The 22,842-nt window shown below is 41.7% G+C and overlaps 1 protein-coding gene across 1 annotated transcript in view; it reads left to right on the top strand.

The window, feature by feature from the left end:
- The window catches only part of LOC139407782 (spondin-1-like), a 131,108-nt gene extending 124,206 nt beyond the window's left edge, over positions 1–6,902 (top strand). The window contains exons 13-16 of the mRNA XM_071151647.1: positions 255–422; positions 1,355–1,516; positions 2,350–2,634; positions 5,509–6,902. Coding sequence (XP_071007748.1) covers positions 255–422; positions 1,355–1,516; positions 2,350–2,634; positions 5,509–5,678 — 785 coding nt within the window. The 3' untranslated portion in view covers positions 5,679–6,902. The remainder of the gene's footprint in view (positions 1–254; positions 423–1,354; positions 1,517–2,349; positions 2,635–5,508) is intronic.
- Positions 6,903–22,842: the final 15,940 nt, after the last annotated feature.

The raw sequence follows: 22,842 nt of genomic DNA, 5'->3' as shown, positions 1-22,842 counted from the left end.
CCTGATAAAGATCCTTGTGTATGGAAACATTGTCAATAAAGGTGGTAATTGTGTGCATATTCAGTGTGCGGGCCTTTCTGTTCTTTTGAAGTATACTTCCTTAGCCCTGCTGCTATATGCCAACAGGCTTATTCAGTCAGTGTGTTAATGAAACCAAGTTTCTCAAGTAATGTTAATAACAGTAATCGCAAGCCGCCATAACAAAGAACCATTCCATTGTATGGGCGTGTATCTGTCCCTGTCCCTTCCATTAGCCCCCAGTAGCTGTGTGGTGACGGAGTGGGGTGAGTGGGATCCCTGCAGCACCACCTGTGGGCTGGGCATGAAGCAACGTGAGCGCATGGTGAAGATGCCCCCCTCGGATGGTTCCATGTGCAAAGTGGAGGTGGCAGAGGTGGAGAAATGCATGATGCCTGAGTGCCGTGAGTAACGCCCCCCACACCCACTCAACACCTGCCTCATCCCCCAGGTCCCGGGCTGCAGGCCAGAGACACTACATCTAAAAGCACTGTGACAGGCAGCCTTGTTCAGCCATCTGCCAAGGGGCATCTGTAGTTTTTATGTATCTCGATCCAACAGGCTAGGTGCACACTAAAATTGACAGAATATCTCAGAGGAGAGAAGGCATGAAAATACACTCAGTGTACAAAACGTTAAGGACACCTGCTCTTTCCATGACATACACTGACCAGGTGAATCCAGGTGAAAGCTACAGTACAGTATGATCCCTTATTGATGTCACTTGTTAAAACCACTACAATCAGTGTAGATGAAGAGGTGGAGACTGGTTAAAAAAATATATTTTTAAGCCTTAAGACAATAGAGAGATAGATTGTGTATGTGTGCCATTCAGAGGGTGAATGGGCAAGACAAAATATTTAAGTGCCTTTCAACGGGGTATGGTAGTAGCTGCCAGGCGCACCAGTTTGTGTCAAGAACTGCAACGCTGCTGGGTTTTTCACGCTCAAAAGTTTCCCCGTGTGTATCAAGAATGGTCCACCACCCAAAGGACATCCAGTGAAGCATTGGTGTCAAAATGGGACAGCATCCCTGTGGAACGCTTTCGACACCTTGTAGAGTCCATTTCCTGAATAATTGAGGCTGTTCTGAGGGCAAAAGGGGGAGGGGAGACTCAGTATTAGGAAGGTGTCCTTAATGTTTTGTACATCCGGTGTATAGTCACCCAATAAAATCATTTTAAGTCCCAGGTATGAAAAACAGCAGATGAAGGTAGCGGAAATGAAATGTTGTATGTTGAAACTACCGAACAGCAGTTGATCTGAAGAGCAAGGGACATTATTATGTAATTATGTGCAGACTGACAGTCCCATGCTTGGTCTATCTATCCCTGCAGACTCTATCCCGTGTATGCTGTCTCCGTGGTCCGACTGGAGTGACTGCAGTGTTACATGCGGGAAGGGAGTGCGTACACGCCAGCGCATGCTCAAGTCTCCAGACTTGGGGGAGTGTACTGAGGAGCTGGAACAGGTGGAGCGGTGTATGCAGCCGGAGTGTCGTAAGTGTCACCATCAGATGTTGCCATGCTGTTTACCACTACCATCAACGCCAAAACAGAGTGTTACCACTAGAAACTAGTGCCCAACTTTGTGCATAATATTTCAAATTCATATGTTTGTTTGTTTTAGCACTGTCATAGCCTGGTCCCAGATTGTATAGCTGACTCCTATGGTTTGTTTTGCATAGCAATAGCCTGTGTGTTGCCAAAAAGGTGTTGAGACTTAGGCTCACAGACAGACATAGTGGAAGTCAGACACCAGGCAGATTTCCGTCATGGAGGATTTGACATCTTCCGTCTCCTTGTACTTTGACATTTAAAGCGGAGCTCCATTATTTATATTCTAATCGGGTTCCTTGCAAAGTAAAAAACAAATGTTCTGCAAAAAATACACAATTGTTCCCTGCAAAGTAATAACAAATGTTCCGCAAAAATACACAGTCGTATTATTCCATGAATGATGCAGTCAAATGTGAAAATGGATTATGGAAAAAATTATTGAAACAAGAAAGAGTTTTCTGGTTTTCAGGCAGACTAATATAACATATGAAAAGATGACCATTTAGTCCTTATCAATTAACATTTATTTTTGTTCCTCTGGTTGAAATGAAAACCATACCAGTCCCCTACTGGACAATATAATCCCTCAGCGTCTTTTAGCAAGGGTTGACTTGCAATAATAACACACAGCTAAGTTTATGTCGCTTAAATTAAGGAGTTTTCATCATTGTCAGGTAAGTAAGTAGTTGTCCAATGAGCATGAACATTAGCAAGTAGCTTTTCACTCAACCTTTCAATATCCACCCCCCAAACCCTTTCCTATCTCTCCCCAGCTACGGACTGCATGGTATCAGAGTGGACGGAGTGGTCTGAGTGTAATAAGTCCTGCGGTAAAGGCCACACCATCAGGACGCGCATGGTGAAGCTGGAGCCCCAGTTTGGAGGGGAGCCTTGCCCCGAGACGGTCCAGAGGAAGAAGTGTAAGATCAGGAAGTGCAAAAGGGGCTCCAGGGCCAGCGAGGAGAGGAAGAGACGGCGGGGGGGAGAGGTGGGCGGCGGGAAAGAGAAGAGAAGGGGCAAACAGCAAGAACGAGATGCAGCAGTGGAGGAACAGCCAGGTCAGTCATCATCATCACCTTTATATATACTGTATACAGTGCCTTGCAAAAGTATTCATTCCCTTGACGTTTTTCCTATTTTGTTGCATTACAACCTGTATTTTAAATTGATTTTTATTTGGATTCCATGTAATGGACATGCTACACGAAATAGTCCAAATTGGTGAAGCGAAATGGAAAAAATACATTCTAAAAAATAAAGTGGTGCGTGCATTTGTATTCACCCGCTTTGCTATGAAGCCCCTAAATAAGATCTGGTGCAACCAATTACCTTCAGAAGTCACATAATTAGTTAGATTATGCACAGGTGGACTTTATTTAAGTGTCACATGATCTCAGTATATATACACACCTGTTCTGAAAGGCCCCAGAGTCTGCAACACCACAAAGCAAGGGTCACCACCAAGCAAGCGGCACCATGAAGACCAAGGAGTTCTCCAAACAGGTCAGCGACAAAGTTGTGGAGAAGTACAGATCAGGGTTGGGTTGTAAAAAAATATATATACAAAACTTTGAACATCCAACAGAGCACCATTAAATCCATTGTAAAAAAAAAAAGAAAGAATATGGCACCACAACAAACCTGCCAAGAGAGAGCCGTCCACCAAAACTCACGGGCCAGGCAAGGAGTGCATTAATCAGAGGCAACAAAGAGCCTAAAGATAACCCTGAAGGAGCTGCAAAGCTCCACAGCGGAGATTTGAGTATCTGTCCATAGGACCACTTTAAGTCGCACACTCCACAGAGCTGGGCTTTACAGAAGAGTGGCTGGAAAAAAAACATTGCTTAAAGATACTCTGGTCAGATGAGACTAAAATTTAGCTTTTTGGCCACCAAGGAAAACGCTATGTCTGGCGCAAAGCCAACACCTCTCTTCACCCCGAGATCACCATCCCCACGGTGAAGCATGGTGGTGGCAGAATCATGCTGTGGTGATGTTTTTCATCGGCAGGGACTGGGAAACTGGTCAGAATGAAGGAATGATGTATGGCGCTAAATACAGGGAAATTCTTGAGGGCAACCTGTTTCAGTCTTGCAGAGATTTGAGACCGGGACTGAGGTTCACCTTCCAGCAGGACAATGACCCTAAGCATACTGCTAAAGCAACACTCGAGTGGTTTAAGGAGAAACATGTCTTGAAATGGCCTAGTCAAAGCCGAGACTTCAATCCAATTGAGAATCTGTGGTATGACTTAAAGATTGCTGTACACCACCGGAACCCATCCAACTTGAAAGGAGCTGGAGCAGTTTTGCCTTGAAGAATGGGCAAAAATCCAAGTGGCTAGATGTGCCAAGCTTACGGAGACATATCCCAAGAGACTTGCAGTTGTAATAGCTACAAAGTTTTGACTTGTGCTCTCTCAAGTTTTCTGTTTTTCTTTATCTTATTTCTTGTTTGTTTCACAATAAAAAATATTTTGCATCTTCAAAGTGGTAGGCATGTTTTGTAAATCAAATGATACAAACCCCCCCAAAATCTAATGCAACAATCCTGCCAAGGAGGGTGAATACTTTTGCAAGCCACTGTATATACCTTTGTTATTATCATCTTCATCACTGTCTTCATCATTATCATAGTTTTCATCAAGACCATCTTCATCACCTCTCGTCATTTCCTCTTTCAGCCATGTTCCACATTTTGATTAATGTCATTGTCAAGCCATGCTTGATTCATGATTTATACACCACCTTGATGTATCCTTTATATCCCAAATATAAAGGGCAAAACATTCATAGGGCAAGTCATTGACGATGATTTCACAGTCACTCATCATTAATTCTCCATGAGTCCCACTGAGATATCCGTTGTAGCTCTGAATGTAAATAGACATTTCTCAGTCAAGGTTCAAGGGGCCCATGCAGCCCACTCTTAAATGCCCCGCCCAATGCTTGAGAGGATCAACTCTGCCCCCTCCTCCCTCCCTCTCTGCCTTGCCAGCCGGGCGCAGTGCGATTGCTGTGTTAGAGTGGCTACACTCAATGCTGATCAGCCCTGTTAGGGTGATACAGTGACTAGTCCAGCTCACAGATGGCCTTCCTGATGAGCAGGTAGAGGCCAAATAGTCAGGGTGGGCTTTGGACTGCTGCCTCCCAACAGAGACAGGGACAGGCCTCTTTAACCTGGGGCTAATGAGCTGTAGACAGTGACAAATACCCCCACCGTGGTATATCCTCTAGGGTTGCTAGGCAGCATTACCCCCCCCAGCACTTACCATGCATAATCAGTAATAATGGGAAATGGAGGCCGGACGGGGACTCCTTGTTCTTACACTGTCAATTTATGACAGATCAATCCGTTATGAATGATGATGATTGGTCATGCAATGGAGGCTTGAACATTGCACATTTGATAGGTCTCACTTGTGATCACGCACATGGAAGTTGAAGTTCACTTTATTTGATTCAAATCTGTATTGTGGATGTAAATTGCATGTTATAGAAGAGTTCAGACACTTTTTCTTTGCGATTTCACTTGGTTTGGAGCAACTTACATCAACGGAACACTTCCTCGTGCTCGTTCTGCAGTGCCAGGGCTTGGATAAAATATGAACAAAAGCTATAAAAAAATAAAAAATACACCAACGCTCTCAGTATAGTGATGCAGATCTGCAGACTTTATCTGTAACTTTCCATTTTGGACCGACTTTTGGAAACCCTGCTGTACACTATATTTGCTTGTTTTTTCACATAAACTGAAATTAGGCAAACTATTCGAATTTTAGCAACCAGGAAATGGCGCAATTATTTCTGCATAGTGCATCTTTAACTGATATGCCATATTCAATTAGTATATTACTAAACGGGATGGATCTGGCAAACTAAAGAAAGTAATCTGAAACCCTCCTCTCTCATGTCATTGACTTGTTCCCACAGGTTGCAAGATGAGGCCCTGGTCCAGTTGGACAGACTGTACCAAACACTGCGGCGGGGGGATCCAGGAGCGCTTCATGACGGTGAAGAAGAGAGCTAAGAACACCCCGGCACAGGTCACCAGCTGCAAGGACAGGAAGGAGATCCGCGCCTGTAAAGTCCATCCCTGCTAGGGGGCGCTGCTGTTTATCTGTGTTTCTCTGTGATACTATACGATGCACTCTGTTAGGGTTGGGGGGAGGAAGGAGAAGCAGACTTAGTCAGTGTTGATTTAGCCAAGGTTGGCAGTCGGTGTGGTGGAGACAGTCCACCTGTGTATTGGATGGAGATAAGAGATTCTCCAGAGATGCCATTACTGTAAGCATTTAGTGGATCACTGGGCTGAGGACGAGACCAGCGTCAGTCATTAGTCTTCTAGTAGCCTCATCACTCAGCAGGCCTATGTATTACTATGTAACCAACACTATACATTACACCACAACTTCACAACCACACACAATACAACACGTTTTTTTACAATGTTATTTTTGTCTTTATACTACCGTTGTATTGGCTTCACTAGCTAGCAGTGATGACACACTTTCACTCTTGCATGTCTAACGATTCTCAGTCAGAAGACTTCACTTCACTGGTTGTGGCCCTAGACTTCAAACTGTGGCCAGATTATGATGATCACCATGTTTAAAAGGGCAGTTGCAAATCTTAGAGTCGCATTAGCCCAGGCCTCTAGACTAGGGCGTCACAAGGAATTAGCTTTTGGCATTTTCTTCCTGCCCCAAATGTTTTTATCCGGGTCACTCCAGCATTCCTGTATCATTAAGGCAGGTCTCCAAACATCACTGCCCTGTTGATTTGGGCATAATAAACCTGTTGTATGAACCACAATACTCCATACAGTTTGTACAAAGTAGCCCTGTATACACAGTGACTTTTTCGAAAATAAGTGTTGATTGTAATGAAACGTGATTAAATGAAAATACCAACCAAGTAATTTATAAAAAATATTGTATCCTGTGGTTAGTTTGTTAATTTGACAATTGTATTCCAAAACAAAGCACAGGTGAACAATCATTCCAGGTTTTTGTATGCCTCAAATAGATTATTATTTTCAAGACAAGAATCTGTAGTGACTTTTTATTCCATTGTAATACATGTAGAGGCTTAAACATAGAGATGCCTCATTGAGAGGGCAGCGATTGTGTGCATCATTAGATATTGTGTTATTTTTGTTGTGTATTTTGATAAAAATGTCAGCCAAGTCTTGCCAAACTCATTTTTAGATGTTCTCGCTCTCTTGTTTTTTTCTGTCCTCTCTCTTTCTTTTTTTGCCTCTACACCATATCACACCATATTTTGGAATAAATAACCTTTACAATAAAAGTACATGTGAGAAATAATTCTGAATGTCTTTTTGCTCATGTCACTTTCTTTTTTACAGAGCATGTATTGTACTTTCAGTGTCTGCCTTGACTGTAGGCACAATGTGAATCCACTAGGTGGCGACCATGAAAAGGAAATTGAGAGGAAGAAGGACCTTGCAACTTAGCCAATTGTCTGAAATGACCTAGCTCAATCATACAACACTTGTATGTTATTGTAAAAGCCATTGTTTCATATTGCTCTCAATGAGATAGTCATTAACTTTGACAGTGAGTACCCAGCTCCAGGGTTCAAGAGATGAGCTACCTCCCAGCTGCACTGTATAAGATCAACCAACAGGGAGAGAAAGAGCACTGTTTATTTATAAATGTTCTTCTGCCACTGTCAAATCAGCCATGTGCCTCAGTTACTGCTCAACCACAGGTTTAACCAGGGCTGTGATAGATTTAAGAGAACCAATAGCAGATGGACTTTAAAGAAACAATCTCTCATTTGGCTTTTTTCGTCACAAAAGGTTTGTTTTTCATTTCAATTCAATGTCAAACCATAGAGAGAAATGAACAGTTGCATTCCTTTCTTGAATTTCAAAAGGGGAAGAACACACTTGTTTTTCAAATAAGGTAAGCATACAATGTGTCTTTATATAAATTAGTTTCAGCTATAATGGCCACTGAGTGGATTGCCTGATTAGTGTTAAAGCCAGCCACTGTAGCCATGGTAACAAATACAGAGGCCTACATTGTACACTCATGAAAGATTTACTATGAATTATGGGAGAGACACTTGCTGACACAGACATTAAATATCTATGGTGTTGGGGGGGGGGGGGGCATCCGCCGAGATGAATGACCGAGCACCAAAAATCTAATTTTATTTGTCACATGTGTCGTAAAACAACAGGTGTAGACTAACAGTGAAATGCTTACTTTCCAACAATGCAGAGATAAAGATTTTTTTATTTAAATAATATAAATAGTGACACAAGGAACACAGTGAATAACTAATAACAATAAAGAGTCTAAATAACATGGCTATATACAGGGAGTACCAGTACTCGATGTGTCGATGTGCAGGTGTACGAGGCAGTTGAGGTACTATAGCAGTGTACATATAGGTAAGGGTAAAGTGACTATGCAACAGGATAGATAACAGACAGCAGCAGCAGCATGTGTGTGTGGTGTCAGTATGCATGTGTGCGCATGTTATGTGTGTGTGGGCATATGTGTGTGAGATTGTGTAGGTTGAGTCCAGTTTGTGTGTCAGTGCAAGAGATTTAGTGCAAAAAAGGGTCAATGCAGGTAGTCCGGGTAGCCATTTGATTAGCTATTTAGCAATCCTGTTTAGCAGTCTTATGGCTTGGGAGTAGGAGCTGTTCAGGATCCTATTGGTTCCACACTTGGTGCACTGGTACCGCTTGCCGTGCGATAGCAGAGAGAACAGCCTATGGCTTGGATGGCTGGACTCTGAACATTTTCTGGGCCTTCCTCTGACACCGTCTGGTAGAGAGGTCCTGGATTGCAAGGAGCTCAGCCCCAGTGATGTACTGGGCCATACTCACCACCCTCTGTAGCACCTTGCGGTCAGGTGCCTTGCAGTTGCCATACCAAGCAGTGATGGAGCCAGTCAAGATGCTCTCAATGGTGCAGCTGTAGACATTTTTTAGGATCCGAGGGCCCATGACAAATCTTTTCAGTCCCCTGAAGGGGCAGAGGCGCTGTCGTGCCCTCTTCACAACTGTGTGGGTGTGTGTGTACCATGTTAATTCCTAGTGATGTGAAAGCTGCTGATGGGAGAACGGCTCATAATAATGGCTGGAATGGGATGGATAGAATGAAACTATGTTTTTGTTACCATTCCATTTACTCCATTCCAGTCATTATTATGAGCCGTTCTCCCCTCAGCAGCCTCCAATGATGTGGACACTGAGGAACTTGAATCTCTCGACCTGCTCCACTACAGCCCCAACAATGTGGATAGGGGTGTGCTTTCCCTTTAATTTCCTGCAGTCCACGATCAGCTCCTTTGTCTTGTTGACATTGACGGAGAGATTGCTGTCCTGGCACCACACTGCCAGATCTCTGACCTCCTCCCTATAGGCTCATCCTACCAACGTTGTGTTTACAGCAAACTTAATGATGGAAGACCATGATCCAGTTGCAGAGGGAAGTGTTCAGTCATCGGGAACAGCTTGTGCTCTCATGCATAGTTCAGTGTTGCCTGCCTCAAAGCGAACATAGAAGGCGTTTAGGTCATATGGCAGGCTCGCGTCACTGGGCAGATTGTGATAGTTTGAAAGCCCTGCCCCATCCGTCAAGCATCACGTGTAGTACGATTTGATTTTAGTACTGTTTTGCATGTTTGATAGCTTGTCGGAGGTTGTAGCTAGATTTCTTGTAAGAGTCCAGATTAGTGTTCCACTCCTTGAAAGTGGCAGCTCCTTAACTCATTGGGGATGTTGCCTGTAATACATGGCTTCTGGTCGGGTTATGTACGTACTTACGGTCAATATGGGTCTTCGTCATTGATGCACTTAGTAATGAAGCCGGTGACTGATTTGGTGAAATCCTCAATGTTATTGCATGAATCCCAGAACATATTTCAGTCTGTGCTAACGAAACAGTCCTGTAGCTTAACCTCTAGCGTCGAGCAATCCAGTATCCGGGAGCATAATCATAGCCTCAAGCTCATTACCATAACGCAACGTTTCCTATTCATGAAAATCACAAATGAAATGAAATAAATATATTGAAACACAAGCTTAGCCTTTTGTTAACAACACTGCCATCTCAGATTTTCAAAATATGCTTTTCAACCAAAGCTACACAAGCATTTGTGTAAGAGTATTGATAGCCTAGCATAGCATTAAGCCTAGCATTCAGCAGGCAACATTTTCACAAAAACAAGAAAAGCATTCAAATAAAATCATTTACCTTTGAAGAACTTCGGATGTTTTTAATGACGAGACTCTTAGTTAGATAGCAAATGTTAATTTTTTCCAAAAATATTATTTGTGTAGACGAAATAGCTCCATTTTGTTCATCACGTTTGGCTAAGAAAAATACCGGAAAATGCAGTCACTTACAACGCCAAACTTTTTTCCAAATTAGCTCCATAATATCAACAGAAACATGGCAAACGTTGTTTAGAATCACATTTCACATATCTATTCGATAATCTATCAGTGGTGGCAGTTGGCTTGTCATCAGAAGCAAACGGAAAAATACTGCAGCTGGAGATTACGCAATAATTGCAACGGAGGACACCAAGCGACCACCTGGTAGATGTAGTCTCTTATGGTCAATCTTCCAATGATATGCCTACAAATACGTCACAATGCTGTAGACACCTTGGGGAAAACGTGGACAACGTAAGCTGACTCCTAGCTCCTTCACATCCATATAAGGAGTCATTGGAATGAGGCGGTTTCAAAAATGCGGCACTTCCTGATTGGATTTTTATCTGGGTTTCGCCTGTAACATCAGTTCTATGGCACTCACAGACAATATCTTTGCAGTTTTGGAAACGTCAGAGTGTTTTCTTTCCAAAGCTGTCAATTATATGCATAGTGGAGCATCCTTTCTTGACAAAATATCTTGTTTAAAACAGGAACGTTTTTCATCCAAAAATTAAAAGAGCGCCCCCTATATCGAAGAAGTTAATAAGGATCTCTAAATATCGGTGTCCCACCCACGGGACAGTTGAGCTAATGTGCGCTGATGCGATTAGCATGAGGTTGTAAGTATCAAGAACATTTCCTAGGACATAGACATATCTGATATTGGCAGAAAGCTTAAATTCTTGTTAATCTAACTGCACTTTCCAATTTACAATAGCTATTACAGTGAAGGAATACCATGCTATTGTTTGAGGAGAGTGCACAGTTATGAACTTGGAACATTTTTAATAAACCAATTAGGCACATTTGGGCAGTCTTGATACAACCTTTTGAACAGAAATGCAATGGTTCATTGGATCAGTCTAAAACTTTTCACATACACTGCTGCCATCTATTCCAGCACCTGGGCTGGAATAATACATTATGGCCTTTCTCTTGCATTTTAAAGATAATGGTACAACAAAAATAATCTTTGTATTATATTTTACCAGATCTAATGTGTTACATTGTCCTACATTTCTTTCACATTTCCACAACCTTCAAAGTGTTTCCTTTCAAATGACATCAAGAATATGCATATCCTTGCTTCAGTTATGGTCTGATTTGCCAGAGTAAAGGTGATCTAGAGTTTTGTCGCCTCTAGTTGCACAGGTGACATGCTGGTAAAAATAAGGTAAAAAGGGATTTTAGATTCCCGACATTAAAATCCCCAGCCATGAGAAACGCCATCTCTGAATGTGCATTTTCTTGTTTGCTTATGGCCCTATACAGCTTGTTGAGTGCATTCTTAAGCCAGCATTAGTTTGTGGTGGTAAATAGACAGCTACAAAAACTATAGCTGAAAACTATCTGCAGATTATCATTAGATATCTCCCTCACTAGCTTTAAGCACCAGCTGTCAGAGCAGCTCACAGATCACTGCACCTGTACATAGCCCATCTGTAAATAGCCCAAACAACTAACTCATCCCCTACTGTATTTATTTATTTATCTTGCTCCTTTGCACTCCAGTATTTCTACTTTGCACATTCATCTACTGCACATCTACCATTCCAGTGTTTAATTGTTATATTGTATTTACGTCGCCACCATGGCCTATGTATTGCCTTACCTCCCTTATCTCATCTCATTTGCACACATTGTATATAGACTTGCTTTTCTACTGTATTATTGACTGTATGTTTGTTTACTACATGTGTAACTCTGTGTTATTGTATGTGTCAAACTGCTTTGCTTTATCTTGGCCAGTTGTAAATGAGAACTTGATCTCAACTTCCCTACCTGGTTAAATAAAGGTGAAATAAAATAACAAATAAATAAAAAGATATGATAATTGAGACAAATAAAATAAAAATTGAGACTTCCTTAACTTTAGAGATCAAGCACCATCTGTCGATAACAAAGAGACACACCCCTCCTCCCTTCTTACCCGAGTCTGCCATCTGGCCTTAAACATGCAAAGAAAAATCAATGAGATGTGTATTATCCATGTCTCCATTCAGCCACGACTCTGAGAAACATAGGATACCACCATTTTTCAGGTCCCATTGATAGGATAGTCTCGAACGGAGCCCATCCAGTTTGTTCTCCAGTGACTGCACGTTCGCAAAAATAGAACAGAGGGCAATGGTTATCTATTTATTCTCCAGCGTAGTCTCGTCAGGATGCCGCCTCGTTTGACTCTCTCTCTTTTGATTAATCTTTCAAGTCTCGGGGATCGGGGCCTGGTCCGGAGTAAGCATAATGTCCAGAGCTGCCGACTCGTTGAGGTAGAAAGGTTCATCCAAATCGGGGTTAGTGAAAACTGTTCTGATTTCCAGAATCTGTTTTCGGTCATAGGAAATGTATTGCTACAGTATTTGCCTAGTCTAATCCACTATTTAACTCTCTAGCTATTTGCCTAAGCGTAAAGGCTTTTAGAAGATGTCAACTCCCCCTGACTTACATCACTCCTGCAGCCTCACCAGTTAACACTCCTTCCCTTCACAAAGCCAGCTGAACGGCCTGCCTGGCTTTGGCCCTAACCCTGCCTACAGTTGAAGTCAGAAGTTAACATACACCTTAGGCAAATACATTTAATCTCAGTTTTTCACAATTCCTGACATTTAATCGTAGTAAAAAATATTTAAAAAATCCCTGTTTTAGGTCAGTTAGGCTCACCACTTTATTTTAAGAATGTGAAATGGCAGAATAATAGTAGAGAGAATGATTTATTTAAGCTTTTATTTATTTCATTACATTCCCAGTGGGTCAGAAGTCAATTTGTATTTGGTAGCATTGCCTTTAAATTGTTTAACTTGGGCCAAACGTTTCGGGTAGTCTTCCACAAGCTTCCCACAACAAGTTGGGTGAATTTTGGCCCATTCCTCCTGACAGAGCTGGTGTAACTGAGTCAGGTGTTTAGGCCTCCTTGCTCGCAAACGCTTTTTCAGTTCTGCCCACACATTTTCTATAGGATTGAGGTCAGGGCTTTGTGATGGCCACTCCAATGCCTTGAATTTGTTGCCCTTAAGACATTTTGCCACAACTTTGGAAGTATGCTTGTGGTCATTGTCCATTTGGAAGACCCATTTGCGACCAAGCTTTTACTTTCACACTTATGTCTTTAGATGTTGCTTCAATATATCCACATAGTTTTCCAGCCTCATGATGCCATCTATTTTGTGAAGTGCACCAGTCCCTCCTGCAGCAAAGCCCTTCTTTGGACACTGTGTTAACTAACCTCCAGACGAGCTTCAATGCCATACAACTCTCCTCTCCAAATGCACTGTGTATTTGCAATATGTTTCAATGGGCATTTACCATCAAGAATTTGACATGCTCAAAAAAACTGCAAGAATGCGAAATTGACTGGCCCGATGAACTCGGGATGGCCGGGCAGTGATTCTGGTTCCTCTCCATCGCTAGATGGTGTTGATTTCAGAATGTCATTTTGGTGATGGTACCTCACTGTTTAAACATATTGCAAATGGACAAAAGTCAGCCAGCAAGTCACCGTCCATCAGTCAATTAGATATCATTCTGACACCAAACTGATACTAACTGACCCCACACCCACTTTTTCCAACTCGTTTAGAAGCCAACTATCACATATTCAGAGCTGGCCCAAAATTCACAGCGCCTTCTGTTCAAACCATAATAAAACCATAAAACCTGTAGTTACGTTCTAGCTGCGGGTCCAGTTCTCACATTATGTGTAGGCCTAGCTGAGGCGCCCCCGAATCCAGCATTTCGGCTCGATAGGTCATTTGGAGCCCGAGTAGCGACCTTAATTGGTGTTGAAAATCCACATTTTCCCGGGCGTTGCTACGGGATCCTTGAATGAGCTATCGGACAGAAACGTTAGAGTCTGTCTCTATGGGCCTAGGCGGTTGCAATGCACCTAGTCTTGCGACTCTGGGACATTTCTAAATGTTGTCATTTCCGTGATTGAATTGAAGTTATTGCAAATGTACTAGGCTGTTTCTCGGTCCGAGAACCTTCTAGAGCCACATAACTCACCACGCACTATCGACCTGAGTTCTAGAACAGTTTTCTAAAGTTTCAGAACTCTAGGTCTGACGGTTCTTTAATAGTTTGAACAAAGGTAACTATTGCAGGCTTTGTCTTTCTCTACGCACCACACTGTGTCCCTCCGTCCAAGCTGTGTGTGTGTGTGTGTGTGTGTGTGTGTGTGTGTGTGTGTGTGTGTGTGTGTGTGTGTGTGTGTGTGTGTGTGTGTGTGTGTGAGAGCTTTTCTTGGAAATTTCATGGGAGACATGACTGATTTACAGTTCATGAGAGTTGCCTAATCACACATATGAAGTTTTGGAAAGATCAGACTTTTTTAATCCTTCGAAACAGCCCCTATGACACCAATTATGGCGCTTCCGATTGGCACTGGAAGCTAAAAGTAAACACTTCCGGTTGCTCGGGAACATCCCTGAGGTCAAATTGTGCTTCTCACCCTAAAGGTTATCCCACGGTCACCCAAAAGCAAATTAAATTTAGGGCCAGGCTTCATTTTGGGCCTACTTTTTCTCATGGTCGTTGCACTTAGACCGAGCGAGCTACGGTCAAGCGGGGCATGTCGTTGAACTCGGCACAGCCTAGAGATTATGGTAATGCCATTGCAGGCTCTGAGTGTCTTTAAGCACTGCACTTTGTCACTCCATCCTTGCTCTGTGTGTGTGTTTGTGTGTGTGAGAGAGAGCTTTTCTTTGACATCTGTTGGGAGAAATGACTGATATACAGTTCATGAGAGTTGCTTAATAACACATATTAAGTTTTGAAAAGATCCGACCTTTTTAACTATTCGAAACAGCACCTATGACACCATTTCAAGGCACTTCCGGTTTGCACAGGAAGCTATAAATAAACACACTTCAAAAAGATTAGTCTGAACACGCTGCAACTGGATCTGTAACCTTTTTTTATTAAACAATACTTTTTGAACATTACCAATTGTACATTGAACGATTTCTCTTAAATTACGATAGATAAATGTCTGGTTCTTTTTTTATTGACACCGTAGATTCATTTACTTTGATGTGAAGCGGAAAAATTAGCGCTCTATTTTCATTTTGACCTTTAATCCCTCAAAATAACTCAATAACTCAAAAACCGTTGAGGCCTCGACGCCATCTTGTTCGGGGCCAACTGCCCATTATGCCAAACCTATGCTCACCAAGTTTCGTCTTCAAAGTATTTTCCGTTTAGGAGAAAAGGCCACGTCGTGATTGGAGATGTTTTGTACATTTGCAATATGATTCCATTCGCCCTCTTGTGGGATTTGACCAAAATTTGAACATTTTATAAAACGGAAACCGAATGTCCGAGAGACTTCGTTTGATGACTTCCCGGAAGATCCGGCCCTGCCGCACGGCCCGACGCTGTTCGCGAATTTTACAAACGTTTTCGGACGTCTAGTAAGGGACCGTACATTTGCAATGTGGTCGGTCTCACTAACCATATGGCGAATGTTAAAATGTTCCCTTAAGGTATGTCATGTTATTTTCCACTCCCTAAATATAGCCATGTTATTTTCCACTCCCTATATATAACAATGTTCTGTTCTGGTCCCTATATATAGTCATGTTATTTTCCACTCCCTAAATATAGCCATGTTATTTTCCACTCCCTATATATAACAATGTTCTGTTCTGGTCCCTATATATAGTCATGTTATTTTCCACTCCCTAAATATAGCCATGTTATTTTCCACTCCCTATATATAACAATGTTCTGTTCTGGTCCCTATATATAGTCATGTTATTTTCCACTCCCTAAATATAGTCATGTTATTTTCCACTCCCTATATTTGGTCATGTTGTTTCTACTCCCTATGTATAGCCTTGTTATTTTACAATCCATATGTTATTTTCTAGTCCTTATATATAGCCTATTTATATTCTAGTCCTTATATATAGCCATGTTGTTTTTTAAATGAGTTTTTCACTGTGTATTTATTGCTCGTGTCACTATTTCTATTTATTTGTAAATGTTTTATCTTATCTTTAACTCCTGTTGGAAAAGGACCCGTAAGTAACCTTTACAGGACTACGCCTGTTTTCTACCATGCATGTGACAAAGAACATTTGATTTGATCAATTTGATTTGGTGACTTGTTTATTTCCATTAGGTGTGTTACCTTTAATGTAAATGTAGCTTTAAACACAGCGGAGAAGAGAAGGCCATCAGTGCTTCAGGGGTACTGATTCTGGCTCTGCCCTACTATTTCATTGATTGTCATCATTATTTGGATAGAAAGTAATTGTCGATTCAAATACTGGTTTCAATCTATCAATAGATTTTACCACAAGGCAGTAGGTCCCTCAGTCCTCCAGTACTGCACCCCTAAGAGAACATCCCAGTGCCCCTGGGTGTAGTAAACACGTCGGTGTTCCTTACCTTTTCACAGTAGGACAGGATACTCAGAGTTGCTTGAGTAAGCTTGTCACACAGAACCCTGTAACCTCAGTGCCACGCCTATGTTGGAGTTTACTTTAGGATAGGAATGATGGAGATTGTTGGCTTTTCTTTTGCACACTAAATAAGTGAACTGCTTCATCAAACAAGGAAAGCCATAGAGCTTCGAACCTCCCTTATTTATACTATCATACATGGGATGCTTCACGGGGTGCTAAGAGATGCAATATAAAACATTGAGTATATAGATCACATTTCAAATGTAGATATTACAGTCTGAGAGAAGAGAGAATGGTCCCCAAACAAGAACAAATGCAATCACAGACCATGAAATCATAAATTGTTTAAAATGTAATAAATATTGATTCAGGACGGATAAGACGTACAGGATCGAGAGAGGTGCAAATGAAATTGAAATGGGTTGTAGATTACATTATAGATTCTATCTGGTCATAAAATAAGACATTTGATTTTTAAAAGCTTTGTTCTCTCAGACTTGAGATGGAGGTGGAAATATACCAATGCCCATTAAATAAATCGGAAATAGAGGCAATTCCTTCACTTATGACTTAATGGATGTGGCTATTCACAAACTTAGCTTGTTTCATTTGTCTAAATTGGGTACTACATGTGTAGGGTCTTAATTTGATCACTCCTTTGTTGCTGGGAATTTTCTTGCAAATCCGTCCAAAGCCTTATACATTCATGTCCTGCTGTAAATATTCCCCGTAGCTAGCTAAATGGAGCTCGCAAAGGATATTTTCAATAACAGTAAATCGCAAGTAAATAGTTTTGCATTCACCATGATTTTAGAGATACAAGCTTACAACCACTTAACACTGGTTGTGTTAAAAATTTGCCTAGCTTTCTGTGTCCGCATTGTGTCCGCCTCTGTCATGTTTCTGAGGGGACTACTTTTAACCTTTCTGGGAACAGGGGCAGTATTGAGTAGTTTGGATGAATAAGGTGCTCTATGTAAACTGCCTGTTACTCAGGACCAGAAGCTAGGATATGCAGGTGCATGGTAGTATTGGATAGAAAACACTCTAAAGTTTCCAAGACTGTTAAGATAATGTCTGTGAGTATAACAGAACTGATATGGCAGGTGAAAACCTGAGGAAAATCCAGGAAATGCCATTATATTGAAATGGCTGTTTTTCCATTGAAAGCCTATCCACTTATGACCCAGTTCACAATCCCTATGGCTTCCACTACATGTGGCCAGTCTTTGGGCATTGTTTCAGGCTTTTACTCTGAAAAATGAGGGAGAAACACCACTTTCAATGAGTGGACAGTTGAAATTTCCAGAGATGTTTTCTGCGTGTGACCGGGAGCTTGCCTTTCTTGTTTTTCCTTTTCTATTGATGGAGATATTGTGCGGTTGAAATAGTATCGATTATTTATGACAAAAACAACATGAGGATTGATTATAAACATCGTTGTGCCAATGGATTACTGAACAAAACGCATCAACAAAATGTTTTTGGACATAAAGAGGGACTTTATCGAACAAAACAAACATTTATTGTGTAACATGGAGTCTTGTGAGTGCAACCATATGAAGATCATCAAAGGTAAGTGATTCATTTTATCACTATTTCTGACTTTTGTGACTCCTCTACTTGGCTGGTAGATGTATGTAATGTTTTGTTAGCTGGACACTGTCCTTAGATAATCGCATGGTATGCTTTAGCCGTAAAGTATTTTTGAAATCTGACACTGTGGTTGGATTAACAAGAAGTTTATCTTTAAGTATGTATAACTCTTGTATGTTTTAGGAATTTTAATTATGAGATTTCTGTTGTTTGAATTTGGCCCTCTGCAATTTCACTGGCTGTTGGCCAGGTGTTTCCGCTAGTAGAACACCTATCCTTAATAGGTTTTAAGCCCTACCAGCCCGAACTTGTGATTTGTTAGAAGAGCTGTCAATTCTGAAGAGCACCCTTCCTGAATTGGCCAAGAAAATCCGACATGATTCCCAAACCTAGTACTGTTGTCCTAGGTCTGTGATTTTCCGAGACTACTACTCTGAACTGATATGACACCACAGAGTCCTGTGTGAACAGCAGCTTTAGGCAGAACATAACCTTTCAGCCTAGACTCTCAGCCCTCTATGTCCTTATGACCACCACTTCTCAGCTATTCACGCCCACACTTAAGTGTACTACATCCCTGTGTGGTTATTGCTTTTCTCCACTGCAGAGGATGGACACAAAGCAATGGGCCTCTGCTTCTCTTGCCGTGCATGGAGCGCTTCTGATGAGATCTGTCACCCGGGGCATCAACACTCCAGCATCAGGGACTTATGAGAAACTCCAGTCTTGTCTCAGAGCATCATGATTACCTCCCCTAACAGCACAGGGGGGAGCATCCTTATTAGTCACACAGGAAATAAGTGATTACGTGAACACACTGTCATAATTTTTCATCTGAGGCTAATGAGAGCTCCCTGCGTACTTTCATTTAAACCACTGCCTCCATATGAACGCCATTCCTCACATCCTCAACCATAGGAACAACAATGCAGCATGATATGATTAACTCTTAGTTCATGCAATTGTTTTGTTTTGTGTTGTATTGTTTTGTTTATTGCTCAAACATCCAACACCCTTAACAACGATGTAGCCAACAGCACAAACACTACTGTTAGTGATTGCAATCCCATCTCAATGATGATAACACTGACTTGATAAACACACCACCAATAGCTTACCATAGACCTAAATACATTTTGGTAGGTATAATGATCACCATAGTTACTGTAAACGTTATCAAACCTGACATAGCATAGTTTATGCAGTATATTTGCCAGCAAACACATCCTGTCATGACAAAGATAAGTATTGTGTACACTGTATACAATGTACTGTGTATACTATAAAAATAAGATACATGCTACAGTATACATAGTGGAATGCAGTTTTGATTTAAGTGAGCCCATGCAGTCTCTGTACTACGGATGTAGAATCTTAATTTGATCATCCTGTTGCAAATACTAGTGTATTTGAGGATTAAAAAGGCTGCTGAAGTTTGTAATTTAACAAAATACTTCACATTTCCTGTTGCTGCTGGGTTAAATCCTTGCTGTAGCAAACTGGCTCAAGTTAAGATCCTATATCTGTAGCAGTTTAAATTAATGATATATACCCATTGATTCTTGAAGAACATAACTTAAACATGTCTCATGAGTTTAGCTCAACAGTCGGACCCAAAAATATACTCTGTTGTTTGCAATTAATGTAATTATAAACAAACACTGTATAGCCTCAAAACATGGTTAAAACTGTCATTTTGATCTTGGATGGGCAGTCCTTGCATCCATTGCTCTGTCTATACACTACATGAACAAAAGTATGTGGACACCTGCTCATTCCAAAATCTTGGGCATTAATATGGAGTTGGTCCCCCCTTTGCTGATATAACAGCTTTTTCAGTGGGGTTGAGGTCAGGGTTTTGTGCAGGCCAGTCAAGTTCTTCCATACCGATCTCAAACCATTTCTGTATGGACCTCGCTTTGTGCACGGGGGCATTGTCATGCTGAAACAGGAAAGGGCCTTCCTGAAAGAGATTTCTCTCCACTGGAACTAAGGGGCCAAGCCCGAACCATGAAAAACAGCCCCAGTTCGTTATTCCTCCTCCACCAAACTTTACAGTTGGCACTATGCATTGGGGGAGGTAGCATTCTCCTGGCATCCGCAAACCCAGATTTGTCAGTCGGACTGCCAGATGGTGAAGCATGATTCATCACTCCAGAGAACGCGTTTCCACTGCTCCAGATACCAAAGGCGGGAAGCTTTATACCACTCCAGCCGACACTTGGCATTGCACATGGTGATCTTAGGCTCAGGTCAAGTTGCGGCTACTCGGCCATGGAAAACCATTTCAGGAAGCTCCCGATGAACAGTTATTGTGCTGATGTTGCCTCCAGAGGCAGTTTGGAACTCGGTAGTGAGTGTTGCAAACGAGAACAGAAGATTTTTACCCTCTACATGCTTCAGCACTCGGCGGTGCCCTTCTGTGAGCTGTATGGCCTACCACTTCATGGCTGAGCCATTGTTGCACCTAGATGTTTCCACTTAACAATAGCAGCACTTACAGTTGACTGGGGCAGCTCTAGCAGGGCAGAAATTTGATGAACTTACCTGTTGGAAAGGTGGCATCCTATAATAGTGGCCATTCTACTGCCAATATTTGTCTATGGAGTTTGCATGGCGGTGTGCTCGAATGTATAAACCTGTCAGCAACGAGTGTGGCTGAAGTGGCCTAATCCACTAATTTGAAGGGGTGTCCACTTTTGCATATATAGTGTATTTTAGAATGGTTACATTTCTCCAGCCCCGTCTCGCAGCTGTTTACCAAATCAATGACGTTGTGAACCTATGTTTTTGTTTAAACTGCAGATTTCCTCTTTAAATGTATGGGTTGTGAGATCCTATATGTTTGGTTGCATATGTATGGTCTAATTAACCGCAGTTGGCACCATTTTGTGACAGTGAGACCCAGTGGCAGGTGGGAGCAGAGACAGAGTAGTCTCTGTACCACACTCTCATTAGTCTTCATTCCATGATGCGAGAGGTGTGTAATGTCTTATGCTTTAGTCTCTCTCTGATTTCTATTGCCTCTCAGAGACATACATTGTTTACGTGAGAGCAACAAGGACACTGGCAGAGAGCTACAGTTAGATTTTCTTCAATCTGTTAGTTGCCATAGACGACAAGAAGGCAGACACATATATGAGGAACGGAAAAGCGAACCATTTTTTTCCTCAGCATGTAGCCACAACTTGCTGCTGGGCAACTGTACTATTGGTGTGTATTGCACACTAAACATCTGGGTGTGGAGAAATCAAAACGTCTTTCAAATGTACAGTCCAAATTGCTCTCCAGAAGCACAATTTCAAGAATATTTCCTAGTGAAGATACAGGTGTTTGTTTGTATGGTAGTGCATCACTGTCAATCAGCAAAAAGCTGAGGATTCCGATGCAAGGCACCAGTGAGACTGCTCTGCATACCAACGAAGTCTGTCTTTTCTCTCACTCACTTCCTGAACCATAATGCCAAGAGTTTAAAGGGCTGCTTTGTTTTGGACTAAGCTCTCAACTCATTATCCATCTGTTAGCAACATAAACAGAATCAGAGTTTTCTGCTGTTTATTGTCATCATGGCTGAAGACCTTGAAGACCTTGGCAGAACCATGAGAGGAGCTTCTCTATCACAACAGTGACTGATTGACATATCCACAGTGAGGAGGAACAGATCCCCTTTGTTCCTCAAGGCAGCTGGGAGAAGCTAAGCCTTCAGTAAATCCTCCCTAACTAACAAACTCACATGCCAAAGGCTCCAGAAACCCCTGTTTGATCGCATCATACTTCATCATACATCAGTGAGTTTCATGTTAGCACGACGCCATTAGACAACTTCACCTCTGCCCTATTGCTGTATGGCATCACCCCTTTCAGGTGATACGTATGTCTTCAAACTATTACATGTAGAAAATGTGACCTTTCAAGTGAGTTATATTAAAAATGGGGTGGTAGCTCTGCATCTTGCGGACATAATTGTAATATCATTAATTTGCAGCTGAACGGCTTTGTACATGCATACATATGTAAGCAATGCACACATAAATGGTCACAAACACACAAACGCACACTGCATCGCATGCACATCTCACACACACGCACACATATAGACACACACACTCACACAAGCCAGTGTTTTTCGATAAATATGAGTCTGCACAAACAGAATGTAGGTCCATAGTATGGTGTGCATTCAAAGGAGAGCATGGTTCATGTTTAACTTGAAACAAGAAAAGCACTTCAAACACAAGTTGACCCATAACAGAGGCTGGAGAATGAAAAACATATTTTCCTATGCATTTCTTTGACATTTTACAAGTGAATACCCTTACAAAAGGCATTTCTTTGATATCTTACAAGTTGAATAGCTAGGGAACATGAAAGAGACCTGTATTTGCTCATTTAGTGAGGCTTATTTTCCAACTAGGTGACATTTACTGTCCTTTCCCTTAATTAGCTTAATTATTAAAGGTCTGTAGTGAATCTTTACAAAGTGACAAATAGGGAACAGGGTCATGTTTTATTATTTTTTTAATCCATTCTTTATCCAGGTAAGTCAATTAACATCACATCCATTTAAAGGGCGACTGCACTTCCTGATTAGGCCTTCGTTTTCATCATCGCTCGTTAAGAAATGCTAGTGGCCATGAATGAAGGCAAACAAGAGTTGTCTTGGAGGTGTGGTTTGATGTGGGTGTTTATTGGGTGTGTCCTTACCAATCACAACAAAAAAGGCAAGTAGTGAATAAAGCAACGTTAGCTAAGCTAGCGTTGCTGTGGAGAGAACAAACTTTTGAAGTTGAGGACTTCTCCCCTCCTGACCGACTTTCCATCTCAAGATGGTCAGCTAAT

This window comes from Oncorhynchus clarkii, chromosome 1, assembly GCF_045791955.1.
Source record: "Oncorhynchus clarkii lewisi isolate Uvic-CL-2024 chromosome 1, UVic_Ocla_1.0, whole genome shotgun sequence".
Taxonomy (NCBI): Eukaryota; Metazoa; Chordata; class Actinopteri; order Salmoniformes; family Salmonidae; genus Oncorhynchus; species Oncorhynchus clarkii.
The sequence above is the reverse complement of the archived record's forward strand: the minus strand, read 5'-3'. Positions and strand labels throughout refer to the sequence as shown.